This window comes from Hemibagrus wyckioides, linkage group LG28 (assembly GCF_019097595.1).
Source record: "Hemibagrus wyckioides isolate EC202008001 linkage group LG28, SWU_Hwy_1.0, whole genome shotgun sequence".
NCBI lineage: Eukaryota > Metazoa > Chordata > Actinopteri > Siluriformes > Bagridae > Hemibagrus > Hemibagrus wyckioides.
The window spans coordinates 5,846,214-5,870,232 of NC_080737.1; the positions used below are offsets into that span (position 1 = coordinate 5,846,214).

At 39.4% G+C, this 24,019-nt stretch overlaps 2 protein-coding genes across 3 annotated transcripts in view; one reads left to right on the forward strand and one right to left on the reverse strand.

Moving 5' to 3' along the window:
• LOC131348240 (neuronal tyrosine-phosphorylated phosphoinositide-3-kinase adapter 1) overlaps positions 1-12,311 on the reverse strand; it is a 39,794-nt gene extending 27,483 nt beyond the window's left edge. The window contains exon 1 of one of the 2 annotated variants that reach the window (XM_058383020.1): positions 12,067-12,311. The gene's annotated coding sequence lies outside the window, so the exon portion shown is untranslated. Of the gene's footprint in view, positions 1-11,776; positions 12,047-12,066 lie in introns of those variants that run through there. The other variant, XM_058383022.1, reaches the window with a different exon arrangement.
• Positions 12,312-17,238: 4,927 nt separating this feature from the next.
• mogat3b (monoacylglycerol O-acyltransferase 3b) lies at positions 17,239-23,915 on the forward strand. Its single transcript, XM_058383104.1, has 8 exons — positions 17,239-17,589; positions 18,870-18,974; positions 19,099-19,206; positions 19,784-19,854; positions 20,464-20,668; positions 21,187-21,361; positions 22,191-22,375; positions 23,106-23,915. Exons 1-8 carry the CDS (start codon positions 17,577-17,579, stop codon positions 23,258-23,260), a joined length of 1,017 nt encoding a protein of 338 aa, XP_058239087.1. The 5' UTR covers positions 17,239-17,576; the 3' UTR covers positions 23,261-23,915.
• The last annotated feature ends 104 nt before the right edge of the window (positions 23,916-24,019 follow it).

The following is a 24,019-nucleotide window of genomic DNA, read 5'->3' on the forward strand; positions in this document are numbered from 1 at the left end:
GCGTAAGGCTGCAGCATTGCTCAGGGAACATATGTGTGTGAGCCTGATAGTGATGTATGAGTGTGTATAGGAAGGAGGGGGTTACTGCAGATCTTGGCCTCCTCCTCAGCCATGCTAATAGAAAGCTACGGACTGTGGGCACGGGAAAAAAAAGGAAAAAAAAAAGAAAGAATGATACAGCGGAAGAGAAAGAAGGAAGAGTGGATGTGTGTAGGTGTGTGTGGGTGTCTGCAGTGTGTTTTGTGTTACTCATTGAGAGTGAACGGAAGCGTCTACAGCTTTAAGAGTATCGCGCTGTAAAATATCAAATGAAGACCGTCAGAGTCGCACAGACAAGAGAGACACAGACAATGCAGACGGATGGGACCGCGTTAAAGCTACTGCAACTAATAGTGACAGGTGTGTGTGTGTGTGAATGAATGAATGGCAAGATTTCCCGTGTCAGACATTGATGCTCTGAAGCGTATATCAAATTTGCACTATTTACTCATTTGACAAGGCGACAATTTGTCCTTTTTTTAGAATTTGACTGCATCATATCATGTTATAAAATAGCCAGGGGATTTGCGAGGATGCCACCTGCCTGCCTGCATATGTGAAAGTGCCCTTATACAAGCACAAGCTAGGATTTGCCTCAGTCTGACCCGGCAGCCGGTGCCTCAGTTTTGACCCCAGCTGTGGATTTGGACCATTCTTCTCAGTTATGTCCTAATAAAGAGACTCGGCGCTGGCCGGCTGCATTACGGCTCCTGTGTGTTACATGTAATGGCTGCTGTGGACACTGATGTAGCTGAAACGTTGCGTCTGTTTGGCCGAGTTTCAAATTGACTCGCGGCGAGAACCATTAACACGAGACGAAAACTTCCAGTTTTACTTCATTTAAAAAGCAGATTGTAAAAATTCTATTAAGAGGACAGATATGGTCACTAGAGATATGGTGACTTCAGACCCCTTTAGCAACTTAATTAAAAAAAGCCTAGTGAGACAAATCTAGAGAGCCTAGTGACAAATCTGGGGATATTTTGCGCAGACATTAGCGGCTGCCCTGCATGTGTGTAGAATTCAATTCATTTCCCATCTGCTCTCTACCACGGCTGCATTTTTGTCGTTTGAGTTCTTGATAGAAATAAATATATCCATAATCTATCCTGGTAAAATTCTATTCAAATCTATTCTGATAAAAAAAAAAGTATTCTATTCTACAGTTTTCTGATAAAATTCTATTCTACTCTCCTCTACATGAAGAACTCTGTTCCAATATATAATGTTCCAACACAATTCTATTCTTTTCTGCAGGTCTGTTGTTATCTATTCTATTCCGTTCTATTAATATAACACTGCTATATTCTATTCTCTTGTGATAAAACTCTCTTCTGTTCAAATCTATTCTATGCTGTCAGTATAATACTGTTATATTCCATTCTGATGAAACTCTATTCTATTCTATACTTATAAAGGTATATTCAGTTTGATAAAGTGACATTCTATTCTATCCTATTATTAATTCTATTTGACTCTATTCTGTTATGTTAATTCCATTCCATTTTAAGAAATTATATATATTTTTTTATCCAACTTGATTGTTTTCAGTGGGTCAGTGGTAATCTCTTCTGTTCTATTACTATAATATTACTATATTCTCTCATGATAAAACTTCATTCAATTCTATAAATCTGCTCTATTCTATTAGTATTCTAGTATTCTAACAGTATTCTAGTCTGATAAAACTCTATTTTCTACTTCCAAATTTATATTTAGTCCTGATAAAGCGCTATTCTATGTACTAAAATTTCTAGAAATTCTTCTTTAAAGATTCTATTAAAATTTCTGTTCTTTTCTTTAAGTACATTGTAATCTATTCCAGTCTGTCATTATATTTAATTCTGATCAAATCTCTATTCTATTCTGATTAAACTCTATTCTTTACAAAAAACAAAAAAACAAATCTGTTTATTAGAATTAATGTAATTCAAGAATTACTCTAATGTAATAGAATTTCTATTCTATAGAGTTTCTATTCTATTATGGTGGAAACCCCCCCACAATTCTATTATTCTATTCTATTCTGATGAAACTGTTCTTTTATATAAGTCTGTTTCTCTTTCTCTTATGATGTAACTCTATTCTACTCTATTCAATTCTAATCAAACTCTGTTATTTTATTTATAAATCTGTTCTTATGTATTCTATACTATTTCTATAATTCTGTTTTAGTCTACTATAATAAAAAAAACAATTCTATTACATTCTATTCTGATCAAACTCTGTCTGTTTCTCTTACTATCATACTGTTATAGTCTGTTATGATAAAACTCTATTCTTTTTTTATATATCTGTTCTTATGTATTCTATACTATTAATATAATTCTGTTCTATTCTATTGTAATAAAAATTGTAATTCTATTCTATTCTATTCAAACCATCTTCAGAAATTCTTCCTTGCCCTTGTAAACACATTCTGATTATGCGAATGATCATGCCGTTTGCATGAATATGCAAATTTGGCCACGCTGAAAAATAATATCGAATTCCATCAGCATTCTGATGGGGCTGTGGCTACTTTCCACTATAAAGGCTTGGAACCATTATTCAGGACGGTCGGTTACAGAGCGACTCACGTGCCAGCGAAAATCATGACTAAATGTGAGATCGCAGACTTTGTCACCGTGTCCTGCCATAACATACTGTCCAGTGAAAAGGCGCTAATATATACACACTGTGGGTCCAAGTACACCGCACTCCGCTAATTAGTAGCAGTGTGTGTGTGTGCATGTGTGTGCTGCAGTGATAACACACACCACTGCTACTAATTATGTGTGTGTGTGTGTGTGTGTGTAGGATACTGCAGCACACTGCCAGGTAGAGGTGAGCTCTGACCTCAAACCCACTGCTCCCAGGTACAGTAACAATGGCTGTAGCGTCACCGTGGATTATCCGCTCTGTGTCTGATTCTGCAAGCTGACAGAATACAGAGCCCTCCACCTGTCCTCCATCCTTCTCTCCCTGTCTCCTTTTCCTCCTTCTCTCCCATCTCTCTCTTTCTCCCTCGCTCTCTCTATCTCCCTCTCTCTCTCTCTGCATGCACAGATGCACAGAAGCACTCATTGACCTTTCTTTTCCTTTCACACCCCCCTCCTCTCTTCCCACTCTGTCCTTGGCCATTATTCACAGGACTCAGCAGTAAGCAAGGCGACACACTGCATGCCATGCACACGCAGCAACACGCTGTACACATGTGCACACACACATGCGCATGCGCTTAACACGCCCACACGAGGAACTATGCAAACGCAAAAACTGAGAGACACACATGCATACACACATGCACATGTGTGTCATGCATACAGACATGTTTATGCACACACACACACTTATATGCATGAACAAAATACTCAAAAGCAAAGATGAATGTTTTGTGTGATCTTCATGCAGAATATTTAAATTGCGTGTGTGTGTGTGTGTGTGTGTGTGTGTGCATACATGAATACACTACACCCAATGGGCAGCCTTGTCTTCACACACAGCTGCAAATTTTCCTCAGATGGGGCATCCGCACCCTGATGGCATCCCCTTTTGATTAAACATGCAGTAGAGAGAGCAAGAGAGAGACAGAAAGAGAGAGACAGTGTGTGTGTGTGTGTGTGTGTGTGTGTGTATGAGAGAGAGAGAGAGAGAGAGAGAGAGAGAGAGAGAGATGTGACTAAGAGTCACCAGACACACTTCTAAACACTCAGGAAGACACTCTGACGTACTGCACTCTTCCAGTGTATTCTGAGCATGGACTGGGATTGATGATTTGATTATTACTTCCTACATTGTGAGAGAGGAAGTGTGTGTGTGTGTGTGTGTGCGTGTGTGAGAACGAGTGCAGAGTTCGTATAAGGACAAGTGCACATATCGATGACGGTGGGGAAAAATACATCAAAGCACTCAAGTAGCCTAATTATAAATCCACCTGTCACTCACACACACACACACACACACACTAGCTTCTTCATTATTTTCTAGACGTTAATGCTATGTGTATATTTTCCCCTTGTCTCAAGCCATAGTTATAAAGTGTTATTATGATGTTAGCCAGTTACTAGCCTGAGCTACTTCCTTCTGTTTTAGAGATATAGGCCAGCGTCAGTGACCTAATTGCTGGTTATTAAAAGTAACTGTTTAGAGAAACAAAGATTTACCAGTTGAAACTGTCTCTTCCTCTGCCAGAATGATAGCAAGTCAAACTTCCACCTAGAAGGGCTTATCATGTGGAGTTTTTATCTGTAGGAACTGATATATATGATAATTCCGACGGTATCATATAGACAGTAGATACAGCTTGTGGACACTTCACAATAACGCTCATACGCTACCTTTCAAAAGTTCGGGATCACTTGGAAATGTCCTTGTTTTCCAAAGAAAAGGCAATTTTTATCCATTTCGAAAAACGATTTTTAAAGAACGATCTATATTGTCGCACAGAGGCCCATTATCTTTATCAGCAACCATCAGTCTTCTGTTTCAAGCTCATGTAATGTTTGCTAATCCAAGCTAATCAATTTATAAGGCTAATTGATTATTAGAAATCCCTTTTGCAGTTGTGCTAGCACAGCTGAAAAATGTTGTCCTGATTAAAGGAGCAATAAAAGTGGCCTTCATTAGGTTGGGTTAGTATCTATTAGTATCACCAGGAGTTGTGGGTTTGTTTACAGGCTCAATATGGCCTGGACTTTCTTTCTTTTCATGGGAAGAACCTATCCTACCATGCTGTCATCTAATCCCTTCATAGACCAGAAAAGGAGTGTGAGGCACTGGTGTATAACTGTAAAACAAGGAAATGTCCAAGTGATCCCAAACTCCTGAACAGCAGTGTACTGTATGTTTTTGTTGAACATCCCATTCCTGATTTAATCTTTTGCTGTTGTGATACACTCCAATCACTTGGGATTATTTGGCTTTCCACTAGATTTTGAAACATGGTCGTGTGGATTTGAGTTCATTCAGCTACAATATTATGAGTGAGATCAAACACTGATGTCAGATGAGGAAGCTCCAGTTCGAGTTCATCCCCAAAAGGGCTAGAGTCAGGATTCTGTGCAGGAGTTCTTCCAGTGAAACCTTAACCTCCACACTATGTCTTTATTGAGCTAGCTTTGTGCACAGGGGCATTGTCGTGTCATGTCATGTCCAGTAAAGTGAACAACTTGTGTATCCTATACAATCTTGTTTTATCTAACTTGTGTGGCAATAGTTATGTGTGAGAGTCCAGTGACCACATACATTTGGCTGTACAGTGCACTCAGGTCTCTGAAGCTAATAATTTATATGACGTATAACAGTATGTTCCATTCAGGACAGTGTTGCTCAGGAAGCACGGATTACTGGGACGATTTGTGACAGCTTGTCTTTAGGCAGGAAAATTTAATATGTAAGGAAATAAAACGCTTCAGGATGTGCTGTCAATCAGTCAAATGACTTAATGGGATAAATGTCTTATTACAGCATTGTTTTAATTGTTTTATTCCTCTTATACCACAGCAAATTGTCTATAATTGCGAACTGAAAATTATTTTTATCCTAGCTGAAAGATTACACCGGGATAAATATCATCTTACCAACCACAGCACTGTCTTCAAGGCTTTAATAACGGATAAAAATTAATTTTTTTAATGTAATGTTGCCATAATACAATAAACCATTGTTGTGGGAAGACGCTAGTCGAATTATCGTGTTTAGGGAACGTAATATCTGTCACACACATTCCTCAGGCTGTGCATTAGCTTAGCAACATACTGTACTTCCCACAATAGCATGCCTTTCCGTGTCACTGAGGTAAGATGATACACTACACAGAGGTATTTTATCTCAGCACAAGCACAACCACAACACAAGCCGACAGCACTTTGCTGTACTTTTAGCACATCAGACGTGATCCGAAATCAACCAACAGATTTAATATTTAATGACATTTTTCTCTTGCTCACTATCGTTTATATTTGGTTACAGCTCTCTCTGAAACATTCATGATTGCTGTCTCTGGCATGCTACAAACCTAGCCTCGAAAAACATGCTTTACCTGCTGCCTCGATCAGTTTCAACTCTGAAATCACACATGAATGTGAAAGTCAGACTCCATGCTAACTATATACCATTTAGCTGATTCGAAAATGTTACTAAATAGAAATTAGGAAGTTTAACACACTGACAGTTTGATATGGTTATTAATATTAGCTGAGCTACTAGCTAGCTACTTAATGGTGTGTTTTGCTTGATTTTATCAATAGATTACAAAGAAGTTGAATATTTTTACCAGTTTGTCTAACACTCAGCTTCTAGCTAGCAATCTACTAGCCCCAATTTCTTCCTAGAGCTGGCACTCATTGACAGACTGACTAGCTAAATTTCTTTCTAAATTCTTCTTTCTACCTTTAGCTAGCGATGCCAGATATTACATTCTGTTTCATTTTGCGTTTATTTACAAATGCTATGCAGTTGAAATGCTTGGTATGTTCAGTTAGGCATGTTTTTATCCTGTATTATCTTTTGCATAGCAAGATATAGTCCCTAGATTGACATCACGAGCCATTTGAAAGTTGTTCGAAGCAGCTAGCAGCAAGTAAACAAGCTAAACCCAGCAGTCTTAGCATGTTTACTGATACACAAATGATAAAATAATTATAATTAATTAGTATCGGAATTGAAAGCTTAATCTCGGGTCTGTCCATATAAACGTATGCTTAGTAAATTGAATACTATGCTGGCAGGAAGACACCTGATTGTATTTATATCCTTTACCCTCTCTCTCTCTCTCTATTCCTATTTTATCTCTCCTTCTGTCTTGTTCCACTAATCACGCTTCATCTCTCCCTTTCAGCCTTATTTTCTTTTCTCTCTTGGTGTATAGACGGGGGAAAAAAACATGCATACACGACAAAATTCAATAATTTAATTTGGGTTTCCCGAGAAATACGCAGTGAGAAGGCAGACAGACTCGAAAGGCGAGCCTTTAAAGATGAGCTTTTTTGTCAAAGTCTAATCACCATTATCCCTCTCTCTCTCTCGTTCTCTCTCTCTCTCTCTGTCTCTCTCTCTCGTTCTCTCTAGCTAAATTTCAATTTTAATTACAGCACACTTTGTGGGAATGACAAGAAGTAATATTGCTAACTCTTGAGTTGCCATAGTATGTAAATGCTAAAGCTTATTTATTTATTTATTTATTTATTTTATGAAAGTATAAGAAATGGTGTAACTCATGCAAATTACTATGTAAGAACACCGAACCAATCACTTTTGAGAACAGAGGATGACGTCCAATATAGACAGTGATTCTGAAATCCCGCTCGGATTTTCCCGTGACAAATGTAAGTTAGTTCACTAGCTATTTAAAATGGTAGGATAACTTTGAACTCTTTCTGTCATAGCTACGGCTGCTTCGAACGATTCGTCAGAAGGCAAGACTTTTACTTTGTATTGTGCAATCACACTAGCAACAAAGTGACAGGTGCCTATTTTCTGTGTTTCCATCTCATGGATGGAGCTGCGATTTCAGCGACAGCACAAGTGACATTTGAAATGAGATTTTCACAAAGCAAGAAATCCAAACACTTGGCTTGAACGATTCCTCAGACCAATCCTATGGCTCTATTCTTCAATTCCTTCCTGCATTGAAGCTGGCACAAAGCAATGCATGGTGGCTTGTACCTCCAGGTTTGGGGGTTTGATTCCCACCTCCACCCTGTGTGCATGGAGTTTGCATGTTCTCCCCATGCTTTGGAGGGTTTTGTCTGGGTATTGGATTGTCTAAATTGGTTGAAATTGTTCCATAAGATGGGTTGGCTCCATCCAGGGTGTCCCCCATTTTGTGCCCAGCGTAGTTTCCCCATGAGGATAAGAAATGGTACAGAAAACAGATAGATGCACAGTTAACTTTAGAAGCTCTGTATACTGTAGGTACAACCATTTGTCATGTCCACAAGATACAAACTACAAACGATGTCACTTGCTAGTGTGAACGTTGGGTAAATATTTTCTTTAGGCTGCTACATATACACTCTCTCTCTCTCTCTCTCTTTTCTGTCTCATTTCCCCCCATCACTCTTACTGATTGGCACCTGCTGCTTCACCTTCCAAATACTGAGTCTCTACTCTCATCCTGTTTGCACACCTTCACCTGAAATCCCTCAAATCCCAGCTTCTCTTTATTATCCACCCCAGTCTCCTACACTTAGTCCCTCTCTTCCTCTTTCAAATGAGCTACTAATCACACAGAAGGCACTGCAGGTCCGCGTTGGTTGTGAATGAGCCGCTTGTGTGTGAGAGGAAGAGAGAGAGAGAGAGAGAGAGAGATTGAGAATGATGAATGATTAAGATGAGGGTGCTGCAGAATTCAGCATGAGTGTGCCTCCAGAAATCAATGGCTACTCTGTGATACATGCAGCGAACAAGTGGACGATCTAAGCGTCTCTACACAAGCCAGTGCTCCATATACGCACACACGCTTACACACTCTTTAAGATGATCCACCGTGACATGACTTGAATTTCATAATCGATTCTGTTTCTTAAACAGATAAGGCCAAAATCAGATATAATACAAATTCAGCCCAATGCATTATGCATTCATCTATGTAATTAATATAAACAACCAATCTGTCCGTCTAAGTGCGTCAATACTGCATCATATCTCATGCATCATTTATCCTGCATCATCATGATTTATCGATGACCGGCTCGAGCGCGTCAAAACAGCACGTCACCATCGGTGCTCACCGGTCGCCATGGTAACCCTCCAAACCGCATGTCCATGCTACTACCGCACTGCCGTGACGTAAACCTTACTACGTGAGGTATAGGATTTTTTTTTGTATGTGATATTCAACATTTAATGCATATTTGGAGACACAGACACGCGCGTGAACCGCGCACGGCCACGCCCACTTTCTCATTCCACGACGGCGTCGCGAGCGTGACAAGCGGCCGCAATAGTAGGCTACAGCTCGATGCCCGCGTGCCAATTCCCGGTTGCCAGATTGGGAATTTTGCAAACATATTAATACACTTTTTTTAGCTGGGAAAGCTCGACGATTTGGCAAAACAAAAAAACAAAAACAAAAAAAACAATATTATATCTGAAGGAATTTCCGTAATAAACTCTCCAAAACACACCCGATCCATAGAGTTCTCCACAGTAGCCTGTTTTGTGGTATATTGTGTTAAACCTTGAGACATGTCCCACTGGCACAATCCCATTTTTCTTCACCTTTCCACTCCAGGTTAAAAAACATTATTATAAAAGTAACATGGGTTCTGTATCATCATGATGTGTCTGATATTCATGCACTTCATTAGCTGCTCTTTGATTTAGTGCATTAGTCCAAATTAAATAAGTCTCATACACAGATTTGCTAAAGGCTTGGTTATAAATAAAGACATATCTGTTTTTTGAGATCTTCCCAAACTGCCCACGTTTAATGCAAAGTACCATGCAAAGCTGTCGTCGTAAAAGTAACACAAAATGTCCTTCACAGGACAAGTATGCAAGCAACTACAAGGCAGATTAAGACCATATTATGAACAACAGCATGTTATACATTCATCCAATCAATTGCACACACTTGGTAAAAAGGTTTGTGGCACATCTTCTTCACATATCTGTCTGGGTTTCATCTTCCACTTCCCAAAACAACCCGGCTACACTAAATTTCCCCAAGGTGTGTCCTGTGCCCTGAGATGGACTGGCTTCCTATTCAGAGTGTGTTCCTGCTTTATGCCTTGTCTTCTGGTTCTATCAAAACCATGACAACGATGAAGCAGTGACTAAAAGTGTTAGTGAATTTGATCTTAAGGCCTACTTCAATTAACTTTGAAAGGGTGCAAATACTTGACTCTCGCCATGTGTATGCGCATGCATGCAGCTGCTATGCGAGCAGCATTGTTCACATAGCTGCATATGTAATGTACATCTGCAGGATTAAATAGTGGCGTCCACCAGATGGCATGTCAGAAACAAAACATCTATGTCCTTCTGTCAAATTGTTTAGTGATTTCATAAGTGGTAACTTTAAACAAACTGACAAGCTCCATTTCTCTTTAAAACTTGCTGCTGTTGTCATGATCTGCTTCAAAGGTACATTCAGAAATATTTTAGTACCCTAGAAAATACACAAGACTTGTGCTCAAAACAGACCTTTCAGTAGGTTTAAGGAGGTTTTTAAAATTGAAAACAAGCTGAATCTATAGTACAAGGGTTATACAACATTTTCGAGACATGATGTTAGCTTTCATCTAAGTTGAGGTCACACACTGACTCCACCTTTTACTTTGTTATCTCATCATGAAGATGTGTTGCATTAATCACTGGGGACCTGCACAAGCGACATGCCGAATGACCACATGATAGCACGGTGGCAATCTTGAGTACGTGTACGTGTAGTTACCGACATGTATTAGACTTCATATGCTAACGTAAAAGAACATAAAAGATGTATTGCTGACAAGGAAAGGTACAGGTTAGTACCCTGTTTATATTAACAGATTGCCACCTTCATTCGAAATAATTTGGTTTAATTTAGTTGATTACTGGTTTCTTAATTTGTTGATTATATACATCTAGGCTATTTGTCCGGTTCAAGCATTCACAGTATAGGCAAGATAATTACATTTTGGAAGGAGAAGTGGAAACAGTGTCAACAATCTGGCAACCCCGACTCCTGAAACGCGCGTTTCACGCAGGCGAGACGGCGCGCGAGCAGAACATGGCGGAACGCCGACGTAACGCCCATTCAGTTTCTGTACACTCGACACGATCAAACGCAAAATAAAACTGAAACGTCTTTCTGACGGGTTTTAATCTGACGCACCGAGTCTGAGAACGCGCGCGACACGTAACTGGCGGAGACGCGTTACGCGCGTTCCCCTTTCGAATAAACAACACCGGACCGGTGAGACGCTCGCTGTGTTTACTCCGCTACGGCTACCGACAACCGCTGTCGGGTTTTCAGGCTGAATATCCGCGGGAATGATCAGCTGACTTGTTTTTTTTTTTTTTTTCCAGCAAGGCAAAATAACACACGGGCAGTCACGACAGAAACGGCTCGCGCAAGGTGTTTACGCAGCAGTCGCGCGCATCCACGTGAACCACAGACACAATTATGGCTAAATGAGAATAAAAAACGAGTGTCAAGTGAATTCCTCCGAGGTGGCTCATGTTTCTAAACCCCAACAACTCCCCAACGCGCACACACACACACACGCGCGCGCGTGCATGTTTGTAACCTTATATTCATACACAAATCGATATGAAAGCCGCTAGAATTTCACCACAACGAGCTTCGCGACCATAAAAACGTCCCGTGGCTGTATTTCACTCCCTCATGAAAATGAAAACCCATTAATGAAATGATGCGCGGAAATAAAACGCACTCACACACTTTAATGCAGAGGCCAAAAAAAATCACAACAAATCCACGGCGGGATGCTCACACCGACACCGACATCGCCTTTTAAAGGATGAAGACAAACGTAATAATAATAATAATAATAATAATAATAATAATAATAATAATAATAAGCTGTGACAGAATAAGGAGACGTCTCGGTGTCTGTGGGTCGGCGGCGTTTTGTAAACAACAGTCCCGTTCACGAAAACACACACACACACACACACACACTCCGGTATCCGCGCTGCACTTCACTGCGTAAGAAAAAAAAACAGCACACGAAAAAAAACCCCCGAAGATAAACATCAGCGTGTTAAATATATGTTTTGAATATACGGTGGTCTCGTGACGTACCGGCGTTCCCGTGCGCAGCTTTTCGCAGCGATGAATGAAGGAGAAGATGAAGCAGAAGCGACAAACCAGCGAATTTGCATGAACATGAATTTTAATGTCGCAGTTCTTCCTTAAGGAGCTCGCGGAGGAGAAGACGTCTCGTTCCCGTCACTCGCACGTCATTTCTTTTATTTTATTGCTATAATATTAACAATAACAATAATACATTTTGTTCTTCTCGTTATTACACCGAAGGACATTTCATCTGCTCCGCCATGCTAAACAGGTACACCGCTGTTGTTTGCGCTCACCTCGTGCACGAGCCCGCCCTCATCTCCTCCATCCTCCCCGGTCTCCGTCCGTCCGCTGACTGACTCGTCGCGCCGATGTGACAGGTTTCCTCCGCGATCCGCCGGTCAGCAGTGCGAGGCGTCGGGAGAAAGCGCGCGGGCGCGCACGCCGAAACCCCAACCCCTGATGACGCGCGCGCACGCACACACACACACTGAACGTGTCTGGACACCCCGCGATATCAAACGGACTATCTTTATTTTCCCATCTCTCTCTCTCTCTCTCTCTCTCTCTCTCTCTCTCGATTTCTCTGTCTCTCTATCTCTCTCGTTCTTATACACACTCGGAGGACATGTCTAGACACCCCTCGATGTCAGACAGTCTATTTTTATTTTCTCGTCAGGGGCACACACACACAGACACACACACACACACGCAGCACCTTAACTGAACCCCTGTTCAGTGTTGCTTATTAGTGCGTTTATAAGCATTAGGGGAAAACCTTAAACATTTGGTATAATTAATCGTTAGAAAACATTTTTCAGAAATCTGACTCATGTTTAGTTGGAAATGTGTATGACTTACATGCGGTACACCTGAATCATCAGGTGCAACCTGAATTAAAACTGCAGTCCAGCACAGCGCAGAACGTTTATGCCCAAATATGGCTGTGTTAAGACACATCAGGGTCAGTAAGGAACTCCAGATTATTTATTTATTTATTTATTTATTTATTTGTTCGTGCGTGGTGACGCAGCAGGTAACTTTGCTGCATCACAGCTCTGGGGTCCCTGAGTTGGTCCTGAGCTCTGGATACAGTCCATGTGGAATTTCTGTGCATGTCCTCTACGTGTCTGTGTGGGTTTCCTCCTGGTTCTCCGTTCTCCCACAAAACACGCCAGTATATTAACTGCTGATGGACTTAATATCCTATTCATGATCTATTTCTGGCTCACACGCTCCCTCTGGAGTAACCACTATCCAGATGAAGCTGAAGATGGATATAAATTAGAAAACTATACACCGATCGGGCGTAACATTATGACCACCTGTCTAATATTGTGTTGGTCACCCTTCTGCTGCCAAAACAGCCCTGACCTGTCGAGGCATGGACTAACCCTAGACTCTATGGGCCCCACCTCGTAACGTACAGGACTTAAAGGATACTTTTGACAGAGACTGACCACTGCAGACCGGGAACACCCCACAAGAGCTGCAGATTTGGAGATGCTCTGATCCAGTGGTCTAGCCATCACAATTTGTCTTCATCAAACTCGCTCAAATCCTTACGCTTGGCCATTTTTCCTGCTTCTAACACATCAACTTTGAGGACAAAATGTTCACCTGCTGCCTAATATAACCCACCCACTAACAGGTGCCATGATAAGGAGATCATCAGTGTTATTTACGGCACCTGTCAGAGGTCATAATGTTATGCCTGATCTGTGTATACACTCACCCCAGTTCCTGGTGTTATAGGGTCTACATTTGCATATTAAAACAATGACTGGCTCTTACACCTTATGAGACAATAACACAGACATGTTCGTGAAATGAGATTTTTTTTAATTAACTTTGTTAAATCGTCTTAACACTAATTTTTTACCCCGAAATTATATATACTCCATTATGATTGAATTATAATTAAATCGTACAAAAATTATTTAATGTGTTATGTAAAAGTAAGGTCACTAAAAGCATTAGATTGGATAAAGTCTATATAGTCTGAAAGTATAGCTTCCGGCACATATCAGTATATAGGATATGTTCTGTTGCTTTGACTGAATCCCAAATTAACTCTTAAGTAACAATATAATGTTTTGCGGCCTCATTGGCGCTGAAATTAGCTAACCTTTTTTTTTTTTTTAAATGAGCATTTGAATTTAGTCATATGTTAATAAGGACATGGTTGACGTGAAATTTAACACATGGTTTTTAGACACATCACATTCGCAAGAAGCATGTCTTTATGATGTCTTATGAAAGCATGTTTTTTATGCAGTTCATACACTTTCACATGATAGTTACATGATTTCTCTTCCAGTGTAATGTTTATACATGATTCAGTTCTTTTCACTTGTGATTTCACATAGTTCCTATTATTTCACATTATTCATTCATTTTCACATGTTATGTTACACAAACATGTGATTTGTACAAGATTAATTTTTACATACAATTTTAATAATAAAATTCTATTTCACATGTGGTGTTTACATGTTTTATTCTTATTCACATGCGATTTGTACAATATTTGTTTATTTTCATGTATGTGTTTAATAAGTTTGTAAGTTTAATTTTTACTATTTTCTCACACTGTTAATTTTATTTTGACGTGTAGGGCATATTTTTCATATATATATATATATATATTATGTGATCATACACCGATCAGGTATAACATCCTGGGCAGTGAGAGGTGAAGTGAATAACACTGATGATCTCCTCATCATGGCACCTGTTAGTGGGTGGGATATATTAGGCAGCAAGTGAACATTTTGTCCTCAAAGTTGATGTGTTAGAAGCAGGAAAAATGGCCAAGCGTAAGGATTTGAGCGAGTTTGATGAAGGACCAAATTGTGATGGATAGACCACTGGATCAGAGCATCTCCAAAACTGCAGCTCTTGTGGGGTGTTCCCGGTCTGCAGTGGTCAGAATCTATCAAAAGTGGTCCAAGGAAGGAACAGTGGTGAACCGGTGACAGGGTCATGGGCGGCCAAGGCTCATTGATGGACTTGGGGAGCGAAGGCTGGCCCGTGTGATCCGATCCAACAGACGAGCTACTGTTGCTCAAATTGCTGAAGAAGTTAATGCTGGTTCTGTCAGAATACACAGTGCAGGATGGGTCAGGGCTGCTTTGCCAGCAAAAGAACCAAGACAATATTAGTCATAATGTTATGCCTGGTTGGTGCAAATTACTCCCATAATCAGATTTGGAAATATTTAGATTATTTTGTGAATTGTATATGATTTTTCTCTACACCTCTCTCTGGTGGGGCAGGGGCAATCTCTTTTTGGATGCCAGGACATCCCAGGTGGAGAGGCAGAAAAAAATTAAGCCACTGTATTTGTAATTGGAATGCTCTCTGATGCATGGTATTAATTAATGCTCCAGTAAAGCTAAAACTCAAGACAAAATGTTCTGCTTTATAAGTTTCCCCTGTGTGCTAAAGATCCAAGTACTATGTGTTTGAATGCATGGCCAGAATATTGCATCAACAGAATATTGCTAACAAATGCATTAAAGATGAAGCCAGACACTGGTAACTATTAGAGTTATTTCTTGGTAATAAATATTTTCAATGCACTGCCTAGGCCAATTTGTTGTTTCTTATTAAATTAGCCTGGGTGTATGTCATTATTTTGATGTTACCTACAGCACTGAAAGAAAAATATAAAAATGTAATGTATACAGTGCATACTACAGTAATTATTATATCCTAGCCTATATTTAAAAGGCTGTAAGAGCCATATTTAATAGGCTGTAAGAAAGCTTTTAGGAGCCTATTAGGCCACATAATGTGCATTCAGGGCGAGTGAGCGAGTGAGCGAGCTAGAGAGAGAGAGAGAGAGAGAGAGAGTTGTACATATAGTTTAAGGAATAACAAATACAGCTAAAGTTATTCAAATAGCCACAAATAACTAATATATACAATATTCTTATTCCTTTAACTCTTCACTTATATTCATTAGAAAGTATAATTCCTAGACAATCTTATAGAAACTGGTTCTTAGTGGTGACCAGTGGAAATCTGGCTCCCCCTGCTGAGCATCCCATCTTAACTCCACTTGGTTCGGTTCTATTCTGTTTTTATTATTTATTATTCTTAATTATTTGTTCATATGTTTTTCACTGTTTATTTCAGGTTCCACTGATTCTGTTCTGTTTTCTGCTTTGTGTTTGTTTTGATGTTTCATATGATTCTCTTCTGTTCTGGTTTGTTTGTCAATATGGTTCTAATGTTCCCTTTTTCCTTCTCTTCTCGTTTCTGCTTTCTTGTTTTCTGTTTTTCCTGTTTCCTAGTTTGTTTGTTTGTTTGCCCATTCTTTGCTGTGTTTCCATCTATCTAGGTTTTCTTGTGGTAGTTCTGGTGGGATTTTATTCTGTTCATTTTTTTTTTCTCTGCTGTTATGTTACAATGGATAATCTATCCTGTTTCTTTCATGTTTTATTTTATTTGTTTTATTCTATTCTGTTTATTTGATTTTATTCTATACTGTTTATTCTGTTTATTTTTGTTGATTTGTATTTTATTTTGTTATTTATTTTATAATACATTTATTTATTTATAGTTTTTTTTAAAATTCTGTTATGTTTTATTATTTATTTTGGTGGTTCCAGTCTGTTCTTATAGTCTGCAAATTTCCCATTGGGATGAATAAATTATCTATCTATCTATCTATCTATCTATCTATCTATCTATCTATCTATCTATCTATCTATCTATCTATCTATCTGTCTATCTGTCTGTCTGTCTGTCTGTCTATCTATCTATGTTCAGTTTGGATTTTATTCCGTTCTGTTTTTTCCCATTCTGATTTGTTTGTTCTTCTATTTCTTTTATACTGTCTTCTTTTTATATTTATTCTTTTATACTACTCCTTTATATATATATATATATATATATATATATATATATATATATATATATATACGTATATATATGAAACAATACGAAATAGAACACAATGGGCATCAATTACAGTCACAATATACATTAATGACAATACAAAATACACAATAATTACAGAAAAGGAAAAACAAAGGACAATACAGATTCGAAAACACAATAGTACACAACAAGGGACAAAGACACAAGAGGACAGTCACGTGATACAAACATTGAGAGTTAATACTAAGAGACACGTTTTCTTCAATTAAACAAAATGTCATAGAATTGTAAAAGTCTATTGTTCCTCTTATGAAATCGAATTATTTGGGATTTAAGCAGTGAGTTCATGTCTATCGTAAACAAGGGGGAAAGACAGTTGTGCCATTTGAAATCTTTATTTATGAATGAAGAATTTTGCATTTAAGACAAAACAATTAACTACATGTTCGAGAGGTTTATTCTATGGTCAGTTTGTATATGTCATATTATGTTGCCATACACTGTACGTGCAACTGGTCACTCATTGAAACGCCAGGAGCTGTTTGGCCACGCCCATGCCCGCGCGCGCTCGCGACCTACTTCCTTTTTTTTTCGGACCAGCGCTTCCTCCTGGCACGCGTTTGACCCTAGCACTATGTTTACTAATGACCGAGAACTTCTCAAGACATGATTTCAGTCTTCATTTCAGCAACAGTATGACACTCCTGGCTCGGCGCGAGGTGTGTAGTCGGAGGTTTACCGAGTGCTCTCCGGTTCCGGTGTGTGTGGAAGTTGCGGCGGTTTGCGGTGCGAGCTTCTCTTATCTGCTGCACGTGGATCAAAGTGCAGAGAGGCGCGCGCGGGGATGACACCAAGCGATCAGCTGAACGAGCAGTGAAGTGCAGGGATTTCCACAATACCAACCCACCGGAGAGACATGAATGGAACAGGTATACACACTCCTCTTTCCCTCACTTTTACTTCTCTCTATCTTATTTTGCCTTTGCTATCTATCTATCTATCTATCTATCTATCTGTCTATCTGTCTGTCTGTCTGTCTGTCAGCTTTCCATTTATTGCTTCAGACCCCCTACATTCTGTCTGTCTCCCAGTTTTGATCACTTCTTCTTATTGCCCTCCCCTTTACTTTTTCTCACATGTACTTTGTCTCTATCTGTCTTTTTTTTTTTTTTTTTGCTTTCACTCATACTTATTCACGTATCCTCTGTCACATCCTGGTTCGTTTTTCTGTTTTGTTAACCTATCTCTTTTGTGTCTCCTATCTGTGTTTTCTTTTTTAAGAAGAATGCATGTTGTGTCTCCTGTGTGTGTTTTCTAACCAAGCAGAATGCATACAAATGTATGGTTTTAAGTATTTCAGTAAACGTGAGCGCAGTGTGTAACGACTTGCTATCTGAATGTATTACCTAATATCATACTCAAATGCACTGCACAAGGTGAGAAGGTCAATCGTGCTGGCAGATATGATAACATACTCGGGCAGAGGTTAGTCCGATGAATCAATCGCACTATGAAGTGACATCCACGTGTACGGATCAGAGGTAATTAGGGATGGTTCAGGTGAGTAAAGGAAGACCTCCGGTTTAGCAAGGTACAAACTCCATGTCATAATCAATGGCATCGTTCGGCTCAGTGATCCTGTTTGTACGTAAAATGTTTCATGAGATCTGAAAAATTAAACATAGTATTCAGTTTTCTGCCAGGTTTTCACGAAAATCACTTTGTCTGGCTTTGAACTAGACAACAGTGCTGGAGGCATGCTGATAATGTAAACAAGAAAAATGATCAATAATCTGATTGTTGCATGGAGTGATTTGCTGAGGAGATTTCCACCTTTAGGATTACTACTGCTACTGCTACTATAGTTTTTAGCCCATTATTGTAGATATCAGTATGTCACACAGTGTCAGAAACCACATGAGCAAGTTTGGCATTACTAACTAATTCACCAGAGAAACATTAGAGACCAAAGACAAGTTGGTTAATCAGCTACATTTTGGGTAAAGGGTACAATTTTGTAATGTTGATTTGTTTCCCAACTCTTGCGTTAAACGCTAAAGCCCAGTGTGTTCATGGCCGCTTATGAAACAGGAAAATTTAATTTTTCAAGATCCTTTACGGCTCATCTGTGGAGCTTCGTCAGATCTGACACATGACTATGTTTATTGTGTTTGGATGTTTGTGTGTTAAATGTCTCTTTATCTCTCAGTTGCTGCAGTTGAGGAGATGGGGGAGAACAGCAAGAAATCACAATGGAAATTGTTCATTGAGGATATCAGTGTGTTACAGCTTGTGCTGTCCTTCTTGCTTGTGGGTGAGATACAGTACTCAGGCGTGCAGCTCATGCCTTCTTTATCAGTTCTGTTCATTTGGATTAAATTTGCTGTGTAATGTCTAATTCTAAGATGCTAATTATTTAAGATAATATTTTTGTTTAGGTGTGTCATGCCTGGTGTTGATGCTTTATCTGATGTTTACTTCGCTGTGGCCGATTCCCACTCTGTACTTCACCTGGCAGTTCTTTGACTGGAACACACCTGAGAGAGGTTTTTACATACACACATAATCACTTCCTTGCCGCATAAACAAACACACACACATGAACTGTCAGCATACACTGTCTAATCGTAACACACCTCTTTTCATGAGTCAGGCTATTCTCACATTTCCGCTTTCCATGATAAACTACATGATTGTTTACTCAACACATCCTGGACTATGCATTCTGTGTGAAAATTTTTAAAAAACTTTTTCCCAGTCTTTGGAGTCAGGCTTCTCATTGCTTATGCCGCACTTTAATGTAACTGTGATGGTTAAACAATACAAAAAAAGTGTCTGCCGAAAGTGTTGGAAGGTGTGATCGCATCAAATAATAAAAACGTCCTTTGTTATTAGTTTATTTTTATTTTTTCCTTTAACATGGCGAAGTTAATCTTTTCCGGTTATTCTTTTCTCAGGACACTTGTAATGGTCTTATTCTTTCACCTTGCTTTTTTTTTTTTTTTTCAACTGTTTATTTTTGTTTAGAAGCCATCTTATAAGACTGAATTCATTCAGATGACTAAAATTACATACAAAACTGTCCAAGTTCCCATGCTGATTGCATCTCTGTGTTTTAACCAGGCGGTAGAAGATCTGAGTTTGTGAGGAACTGGAAAGTGTGGAAACATTTAAAAGACTACTTCCCCGTAAAGGTAATCTAGACCTGGCCTCCATTTCCACTACTATTCCTGATTTCTGCCCCCCAAGCCATTTTAGAGCCTTTGTATGGGCTGTTATTCTAATTATTCAAGAGTTGTATTAGTTTCATTAGAGATAAAATTTTAAGTCAACAACATTGGGATAGCAATGGCTCAAGCAGTTAACGGCTCTGGGTTGTCGATCGGAGGATTGGGGCTCAAGCCCCAGAATGACAAAGGTCCACTGTTGGGCAATTAAACAAGGCCCTTAACCCTCTGAATACTGCTCCAGGGGTACAGTGTCATATCTGCCCCTGTGCTCTGACGCCAACGTCCTCAGCTGGCATATGCAAAGACAAGAATTCCACTGTGCTGTAATGTATGTGTGGCGATAATTAAGCCTTCGTGCCCTCAGTTCTTCTTCTTCATTATATCATCATCAGCTACTAAACAGATAAAAAAAAATCTTACTGTTCAATAAAAAAATAATATTCTGAATAGAATTTTCAGAATTTCATGTACATCACACTAAATATTATTAGATTACAACAGAAACTCCGCATGCTGTAGCCTCATGATGGTTGCATATTCTCGTTATACAAATCAAATCTTTCTCCCTTTCAGCTGGTGAAGACTGCAGAGCTGAGTCCCAGTAGGAACTATATTCTGGGTTGCCACCCGCATGGCATCATGAGCATAGGCGCCGTCTCCTGCTTCAGCACGGAAGCCGGCGGGTTTGCGCAGGCGTTCCCGGGAATGCGCGCCTCTCTGGCCATGCTCGCCGGCATCTTCCGCATGCCTCTCTTCAGGGAATACCTCATGTTTGCAGGTCAGTGCATGTGTGCATTCTAGCATTTAATTCACACTAGGGGTATGATGAGACACCATGATAAGGAAATTTGAATGAATTGCAGTGGTCATACTACATATAGTATAGTGTATAAAGTCTATAGACATGAAATAGAATGTGGTACACACCGCAAGCCCAATTACTTACCACTGTTTATCTCACACACTTATTACTATGTGATACCATCATGTATTTTGCTGTGTCTTTAATGACATGAAAACAACAAGCATGAGTACAAACCCCAAAAGCTGGTAAAAGCCGGTGTTTCTGCAAAACACGTGCAGAAAATGTGATTACACTTTACTAAAATTTTTAATACAGTTACTTCCTGTGTGCAATCTGTTTATATTTCAATAAACACAGATTTCATTAATGGTGTAAGTGTTTAACAGGAAGATGCATTAAAGAAATCAAAATAATAGGGGGGAAAAAAAGAAAAGGAAGAAAGGGGAAATTCCTCCAAGACTCTAACAAATCTCTCTCTCTCTCTCTCTCAGGAATATTGCCGGTCAGTAAAGAAAGTTTGGAGTACATGCTGAGTCGAGCCGGCGTGGGCAATGCGGTGGTCATCATTGTCGGAGGAGCTGAGGAATCACTAGCTTCTTCTCCCGGAGTGAACACCGTGGTCATGAAGCATAGGAAAGGCTTTGTGCGTCTCGCTCTGGAAAACGGGTAAGGAGAGAAAATACACAAGTCACTTTTTTTGTCACAAATTCACAAGGCCAAATGTGAAATACAGATCATGAAGAAACTACACGCATTTTAAAGGGATGTATTACAGTGATTACTCACTTTGATTCAGTCGTCTTCCCTGTTTCAGAAATCTTTTAGAATTACGAAATATAACTTCCTCATGAGAGTCATACTGGTGTCACCACTGGCCTAGGATCAAATCATAAGTTACTGTGCTATAATTAAATGACATGTTAGAATATCTCTGTTTAGAAATAGCAAGGAACTTCCTTTAGGTTTCTAATTTCTAGTGAGATCTTGCTATTTAATGCATAGATTTTTTAATGTTTTCAACTTGTGTTCATCTGAGAAGTTATCTCACAAGTCGCACATTATTTGGTTATTTGTGGGCACAATGTGACAGGAAGATAATCATCAGAGTAATGGTGTGATGAGATCTGACACAAAAAAGCAGGGTTAGTGTTAAAAGTGTTTTATTCTCACTATAACATGGTAAAATGGTAACATGGTAGATTTCATTCAAGAAAACCAGTCATAGTTTTTTATCCGTTCAATGTTGTGGAATACCTGTGAAACAAGTTAGTTATGGAGGTCACACGTCATATTATCTATAATATGAAATTGCTGATGCAGCATTTTACTGAGAAAACTCTCCGGTCCGGAAAACTTTTCCTTCACGCTTGATTAATGCTCAAGTAACTCTGCTTCATCACAGCACTGCATCGCCGACTGCTTTTCTATCATACCTCCACATTTTATTCTTTACATATTATTAACAGTAGTATATGAATCCTGGTTGTCTTTTCAGCGCTGACCTGGTTCCTGTGTACTCGTTCGGGGAGAACGAGCTCTTTCCACAGGTGCTGCTGTCCGAGGGCAGCGTAGGCCGTAAGCTTCAAGCTCTGTTTAAGCGGGTGATGGGATTTGCACCATGCCTTTTCACTGGGGGGCGCTGGCTGCTCCTGCCTTACAGGAGACCTGTCACTACTGTGGGTAAGTCTAACAACACAGTGCAACCTGTATAGTCACATTCTTTCTGACTTCAAGTTTGGGTATGTTGATGCAGAGAAGCTTTTCCGTTCACCTTACAGCAATGGCGTTCTCTCTTTGCATGTTTAAAGCTCTGCTTGGACAGAATTAGTTTTCCCGTGTGTGTTCAGTGACATTGCGGAGGGTGTCTGCAAGAAGTTTAATTCACATTGGATAACTGCACTCTGGATAAACCATAGAGATGTACAAGTCTTCACAATGTAGTGCCAGGAGTTCTAAATAAATCTCATATTACTACAAATTGTGCATTGTTTCTGGGATCATGGCTGTGCTTGATCATCAGTAGACCATATGACCGTAATATATATATGCATAAAGGCTGAGGTTCTGCTAGGAAATCAATAGGAAGGAAAAAGGATTGCTTCCTAGATTGTCTTTGATTATGCGGTTATAATTTTCTGGTCATTAAATAAAACCCAAAATACTGTGAAACCTTTCCAGTCGGATGCACACACAGCCTGTAAAGAAAGATTCAGATTCAGACAGGACTACAGTCCCAGAGATACTCTGATAATGACTGTATTACTCACTTCCTCATGTGAAAGTAATCCAGTCTGAAGAGCTTAAAGCTTCTTCGCACTCTGCAGTACATGTTGGACAGAACATGTTTTAAAAAGCATAGCTGCCTGCGATGCTTCATGCTTAATGATCTCTCTTGCCCTCTCTGTCTTAGTTGGAAGCCCCATCTCTGTGCCTCACATATGCAATCCATCCGAACAGCAGGTGGCCCACTATCACAATCTGTACATGGAATCTCTATCCGAACTCTTCCATGCGCACAAAATCAGCTGCGGTCTGGCCGACACGCACCAGATACGCTTCATCTGAATACTACACACACGTACATTTTGAATTTTAATCCTGTAAAATTTGTAAATCGCTGATTTTTAAAATGACGTTCACTGCTTTTGTCTAGTTTGTAACTGCGTGGTTTTTAACATGACTTTAATGTAAATGATTCATAAAGGCATATCACTGGTGGGTGTGCTTTGATGTGCAGTATATAAATATAAATGTAATATTAAACATGAATTGTATTCACCATTGAAAGATATCATGATCAGAAGCTCTTGCTCCGATGCTATTAAATATTTTTTAAAAAATGTTTAAACTTCGTAGACTGAGCTTTGGGAACTGAAAAGATGTGCACTATGTTGTCTTTTTTATGCTTATGTTCAATTATGCTTACATGTGACTTGCTCTGCACAAAATAAATAAAATAACTGACCATAAAAACATATCTGCTCTTAAGACTCACTTGGGCCACTCACCATGATAACAGACACAGACCTACACCGACTACATCCAGGTGAACTCTGCTTTGTGCTCCAACAAAAACAAAGTTTAAAAAGGTGGACAGGCGTAACTTAAACAAAACAAACACGCGTCTCATTTTGTGGTAAAATTCCAGATATTTTTTTAAGCCTGCTCAAATCTTCTTGTCTGGCAAAGTTCATCATATGTTGCCTGCAGAAGGGTATAACATTATGTGAATACAAACAAGCATGCTTTTCCAGTATTTATTTATATTTGGAGTTATTTCCGCACCAATAAAGTAAGAAGGCAAAACCTGAAACTAAAAGTTTA